Source organism: Eurypyga helias, unplaced genomic scaffold, assembly GCF_000690775.1.
Source record: "Eurypyga helias isolate BGI_N326 unplaced genomic scaffold, ASM69077v1 scaffold29159, whole genome shotgun sequence".
In the NCBI taxonomy this organism is placed as follows: domain Eukaryota; kingdom Metazoa; phylum Chordata; class Aves; order Eurypygiformes; family Eurypygidae; genus Eurypyga; species Eurypyga helias.
This window is the reverse complement of record NW_010271882.1, coordinates 1-2,859: the sequence shown is the minus strand read 5'-3', so window position 1 is coordinate 2,859 and position 2,859 is coordinate 1. Positions and strand designations below refer to the sequence as shown.

The following is a 2,859-nucleotide window of genomic DNA, read 5'->3' as shown; positions in this document are numbered from 1 at the left end:
GCTAAGCTGGATGGAAACCAAGTACCGTGCAGTTTAAGAGCAAAAGTAAAACAAACTGCCAGGACCACACTCCGGATACACAATGGCCAGCACGGGCTAACGCAGGCTTATTTCATGTCACTTTCTCTGACTAGCTTTTTTCATAGGTGGGCTGTTTTGAGTGGTTATTTCCCCCAAAACCACTGAAGATGCAAAAGTGACAGACAGTTAACACTTTACTCAATGAGATCCTTAAAAAAACCCAACCATAATATGTATATGTAAATAAATAAAAATAAGTCAAAGTCAGTTTTCTTCCAAAATAGGATTATTAGAATAATGAGAGATATTTTCTTCCTCAGCAGGTCTTTCCTCAGCACCTCTGTCCCCTACCCTGATACCCAACACCACCAGACTTCATCTTAGGTTCTGCTCCAGCCAAGCAACTGCTCACGAAGGACCGAGGGCGGTGTGAAAGAGGGAAGCACAGGATACCCAAAACTAGTGGAGCAGTCGAGGAATACTGAAAGATGTTAGACTGAAGCCATTGGTGTAACATCCGAACACCGTCCTTGGGCTATCATCTCCATTTTGGTTATCAAACAGCGATGGCTGTGAGATGACAGATGCTTCCTCTGCGGGAGCATCAGGCGCCCAAGCAGTGCACAGCAGAGGTATCCCCAACCACAAATACTGTGCCGCAGCGCAGGATGACACATTGCTGTCACCGTCCTTCCCGCATGCCTGACCTCCGCAACCACACTGATGAGAGCCATTATTCAGCATATTAGCAGAAAAGGGCAGAGCTCTCGGCACTGCCGGAGGTAACGGCTCATCGGCACTTCCCCTCCTCGCCATATCCCTTTCGCAGAAGCCCAACAGTCCCCTGCCCCTATTCATTTCCAGCTGGAAGTCTGAATAGAAGCCTGAGAGAAAAGTTAGTTTCCCAGTGCCATAAACTAAACACCAGACAAGCTGGGACAGATCACACGTGGAGAGGAAAGGGTGAGAGTTACTTCCAAAATCCTTATTGCATTCCTACGTTTCTGAATCAAGCAGAAAGTTTAGCAAGAGAGAGAGCCCCAAGACTGTTGCCAGATTACCTTACTCAAAAAAACCCCAAACAAACAAAACCAAACATCTCTCAGCTCCTCAGCCATTAACATCAGAAGCACTATCCCACTCGATCACACCACTGACAATCCTTGCTCCGTGCCCACTTGCTCAGTAAAATCAGGAGCTTGCCTGGGGCAGGGACAGCACAACCTCCCCAGGCAGCTGCCCCACGTCTCGCACCCCCACGGATGAGTGGTCCCTCCAGCTCAGCAGATGCCCCATGACCGCTTGTTAACAAGCTGTGTCACCCTTGAGGGACAAGCCATTGTCATTCCACGCTTGTTACACAGCCCAAACCATCCTGACTGTGCTCTCAAGCCTTTGAGGAGGAGATCCGAGGGAGAGGGGACTACAGCCCAAACACTGACATTATGGAGGTCACCACCCAAACAAGACTTTCTGGAGAAGAGGCACTGTCAGGTCTCAGCTTGGCAGCTCTGAGAGGGGCAGATGTAGCACTGCATCCTGCCACCCAAAGTGGCAGTAAGTTGGTCTGGGAAGCACCGTAAAGAATAAATACAGAGCAGCCCTTTCCCTGCTGTTCCCCCCTCAACTTCTGGCAGGACAGACAGTCCTCTGTGACTTGTTCAAAAGGTTCTTGACAGAGAAACAAGCCTTGACCAACTATTAAGAGCCCCAGCGTGACTGACCGTAGCCGGTGAGTCCTCCCCGCACAGATGTGTGCGCACACACCTCCTCAGGAGCTGCGCCACCTCGCCAGGCCCATAGCAGCTTCGTCAAGGGACAGTCACTGCAATCCCAGCGCTAAGACTCGGAGTTCCATACAAGAAGTGGGAAATGTTTAATTATCCTGGAAAGCAGGATCCCACTAGGATCACCACAGCGTGCCCAAGCCCCAAAGGCATTAACCTGCAATCCCGGACGGAGCTGGGCCTACGGGTCACGTGCTGCCTCTTACCTGTTCTCCAGCAGCGTCATGCAGACGACCTCCCGCACCCCCGGGTTGTTGGCCTTCTCAGTGGAGCAGCTCTGCAGGTTCCAGGTAGCCACCCTCAGGACAGGTCTGCCGTCTCTCACCCCCCCGAACATCTCCACAGAGGGGCGAGTGGATATGATCTGGGTCGGGCCCCCAGGAGGGAAGTCCAAGTCCTCGCTCTGGAGGCTCAGAGAAGTGGGGCTGGGGTGAGGCTTGGCGGTGAAGTTGAGGCCGCCGTTGGTGTTCGTGGAAGGGGGCCGGGACCGCTCCGCAAAAATCTGGTGCCTGATTTTGTCCAGAAAGGAGGAATTGATGCAGTCCATCCTCACCAGGTCCTCGATACTTTTGAAGGGCCCGTGCTCCTTACGGTAGTCCACAATGCTGTTGGCGATCTTCTCGGTGATGCCACGGATGCTCATGAGCTGGGCGGGGGTGGCGGTGTTAATGTTGATCTTGGTGGCAGAAAGGTGGTGCTCGGAGGCCGGGTCCTTGCGCAGGGAGCTGGGCGAGTGCTGGGCCGAGCTGCCCTTGCTGCTCACGCAGATCTCGAACTTCACCTGCTCCAGCTTGGCCGCCCCCACCCCGCTCACCAGCGCCAGGTCCTCCACTTTCTTGAAGCCACCGATGTACTCGCGGTACTCCACGATGTTCTGGGCCACCAGGCGGGTGACCCCGGGGAGGGTCATCAGCTCCTCCTCCGTGGCCGTGTTGATGTTGAGCCTCTCCTGGTTGACGAGGATGTTGCTGAAGTTGCACGCGGCGCTGAACTTGCGGCTGTGGCACAGGTCCGCCGGGTCGCGGGGGATGGAGCGGTGGCAGCCCAGGCT

The 2,859-nt window shown here is 54.1% G+C and overlaps 1 protein-coding gene across 1 annotated transcript; it reads right to left on the bottom strand.

The window, feature by feature from the left end:
* Positions 1-2,010: 2,010 nt before the first annotated feature.
* Positions 2,011-2,856, bottom strand: LOC104515104 (endonuclease/exonuclease/phosphatase family domain-containing protein 1-like; the record flags this gene model as incomplete). The annotated part of the gene is made up of 1 exon (XM_010158955.1): positions 2,011-2,856. A coding segment is annotated over one exon (846 nt), but the record flags the coding sequence as incomplete, so codon positions are not given.
* Positions 2,857-2,859: the final 3 nt, after the last annotated feature.